The sequence below is a fragment of the Orycteropus afer genome, unplaced genomic scaffold, assembly GCF_000298275.1.
Source record: "Orycteropus afer afer isolate SDZICR_OR568_19922 unplaced genomic scaffold, OryAfe1.0 scaffold01193, whole genome shotgun sequence".
NCBI lineage: Eukaryota > Metazoa > Chordata > Mammalia > Tubulidentata > Orycteropodidae > Orycteropus > Orycteropus afer.
Genome location: NW_006922780.1, coordinates 143,654 through 146,390, shown reverse-complemented (window position 1 = coordinate 146,390; position 2,737 = coordinate 143,654). Strand labels below are relative to the sequence as shown.

The following is a 2,737-nucleotide window of genomic DNA, read 5'->3' as shown; positions in this document are numbered from 1 at the left end:
TAGAGGACAGAGTGGAACTGCCCACAGGGTCTCCAAGGCTGTCAATCTTCACAGAAGCAAAGCCCAAACCACACCCACTGCCTGGAGTCCATTCTGACCCACAGCGCCCCTAGAGGACAGAGTGGAACTGCCCACAGGGTCTCCAAGGCTGTAATCCTTCTATCACATCAATATCCATCACCTATCTAATGTACCTATTACCGTGGTTCTCCACTGGACTGATTCTGCCCCCAGGAGACACATGTCATGTCTGCACACATCTGTGGCTGTCACAGCTGAGGGGGTGGGGGAGCTCCTGGCATCTGGTGGGTGGAGTCGGGGGATGCGGCTCCACCCCCTCCAGGGCCCAGGGCAGCCCCCACCCCCGAGGACAGAAGATGCAGCCCCAAGCGTCCCTGGGGCTGACGCTGACAAACTGGTGTGGACGGGCAGTGCCACTTGCAGCCAGCACCCAGGTCTGTCACCCCGCCATCCTGAACCACCCTCCTCGCGGGACCCAGACGCCCCTCCTGTGACCAGGAAAGCGCGCGGGACCTCTCGTCACCACGGGGCCAATCACAGGAGTGCTGCCGGCTTGCACCGGGTGAGCCCTGCTGGACTCTGGGTTTCAGAACTGAAGCTGGTCAGTCCCACAGGACCTGGCCCCCTCAGCCAGCCGTCACGGGGCCTGGGACGCCTTCCCCACCTCTGAACTGCACGCCCACCTCACGGCCGCGGCCAGGTGGCCCCAGCACAGGTAGGTCGTTCTGGACAAGTACAGCAGCATGTTCTGCTGGGACCTGGGGCTGCTCCTCGTCAGGAAGCTTCTGGAGAGAGCTGTGTTCTGATAGAGAGCTGTCGAGAGACACGGAGTCAGAGCGCACGGAGGTGCCTATGGGCCCCGCCTGCCCCTGGCGACACAGTGACGTGACGCAGACCTCACGGGGAGCATTAGTGTCCCCACAGGTGGGGTTTCCACTGAAGGGGCCAGTGGGGGACACACGGGGGGGGGGTTGGGCTTTGCTAATTGCACAGGAACAAAGCTCATTTAGCAGAAGAGGTGGCGGGGTAAAAACGACGGGGGTGGTGGATGGAGGGTGGACAGCACTGGACTCTGTCAAGGACAAACATTTTCTGAAAAACAAAAAACACCCTCCCCTCTACTGTCACCATGTCCCGTGAGAGAAAGGTCATTTCAATACTGAACTGAGACCTCCCCGTTCTCGTGACCGACAATGCTCGCACTGAATAAGCTGCGTGGCTCAATGGTTAAGTGCAGCTGCAAACTAAAAGGTCAGTGGTTCAAACCCACCCAGCGGCTGCAGGCAACGCACCCCTGGTGATGTGCAGCCCAGGGGGGGCCGTCCCAACCTGCAACACACAGGGGTTGCCACGAGTTGGAACTGAGAGTTGGAAGTGACTCACTGACATCCAGCAACAGTCTGAGAAAAAAGTGAGTCCACTCTGATTTTTTTGTCCTTATCTTTGTCTTGTTCATCTGACACGGTTGCCAGTGCACACATCAGCGTGTGGAAACTGCCACAGCAGAGGTCAGAAGACTACAGCCTGTGCGGCACACACGGCCCTCGGCCCGTGTTTGTAAATAAAGTTTTATTGGCATACAGCTGTGCACGCTCACTTACGTGATGCTCTGGCTGCTTCTTAGCTACAAGGGCAGGGCTGGGTTGTGGCCACAGAGACCGCACAGACTGCAAATTTGAGAATGGTGACTCCCTGGCACTTTACGAGAAAGGGGTGCTAAGGGCACAAGTTCCAGACAGTCCTTCAAAGGCAAAGTGCGCTTACCTCTTTGTCCCCGCGTCTCCACTGTCAACAGCTCCAGGGATGCACAGGCGTCCAGGAGAAGCTCCGTCCCGTGGGGGCTGGTGCCCAGACGCTCAGCCACCACGGCCGAGCTCAGGGGCTCCGGGGCCTCAGCCAGGAGGTCAAACACACCCAGCTCACAGGCAGCAAAGACAACCTCGGGGCAGCCGGGAAAAGAGGCCACAGCCCTCAGCTCCCTGGATCCACACCCAGGACCACCCTTAGGTGGGACCCACCCTCGGGGACAGCCCTCAGCCGGGAGCCACACCAGGACCAGCCCTCAGTCCCCCAGGATCACCGCCCAGAACGGCCCTCAGCTGGGAGCCACAGCTACGACCGTTCTCAGGTGGGACCCACCCCCGGGGACAGCCACGGAGGCCACGGCCCTGATTCTCAAAATGCCCCTGGCACACGATAGCTGTCCAACATTCTGCCAGTTTCAGACCCACGACTACACTCTGGTAGCATGGTGCCTAAGGCACTTGACTGCTAACCAGAAGGCTGGCGGTTCAAACCCACCAGCCTCTCCTCGGAAGGAAGGTTGGGCAATCTACTTCCGCAGTGATACTGCCTCGGAAACCCAAGGAGGGGTTGCTGTGAGTCAGGGTCAACTCGACGGCACATACCAACAACAACACTAGACACACACATCGTGACAATATTCCTGTTACAGACTGAATTGTGATCCCCAAACATGTGTTGGAAGCCTAACCCTTAAATGCAGCTGTTAAGCCCTAAGCTGGTAATGAAAAAGTCGGCAGTCTGATCCCATCAGCTGCCCCGAAGGAGAAAGATGAGGCAGTCAGCGTCCGTGAAGACTGACAGCCTGGGAGACCCTGTGGGCAGTTCCACTCTGTCCTCTAGGGGCGCTGTGGGTCAGAATGGACTCCAGGCAGTGGGTGTGGTTTGGGCTTTGCTTCCGTGAAGACTGACA

The 2,737-nt window shown here is 58.5% G+C and overlaps 1 protein-coding gene across 1 annotated transcript in view; it reads right to left on the bottom strand.

The window, feature by feature from the left end:
- The window catches only part of ASMT (acetylserotonin O-methyltransferase), a 24,812-nt gene that overhangs the window by 7,181 nt on the left and 14,894 nt on the right, over positions 1–2,737 (bottom strand). Inside the window, exons 4-5 of the mRNA XM_007958891.1 lie at positions 1,786–2,000; positions 705–834 (exon numbers count right to left, since the gene is read on the bottom strand). Coding sequence (XP_007957082.1) covers positions 705–834; positions 1,786–2,000 — 345 coding nt within the window. The remainder of the gene's footprint in view (positions 1–704; positions 835–1,785; positions 2,001–2,737) is intronic.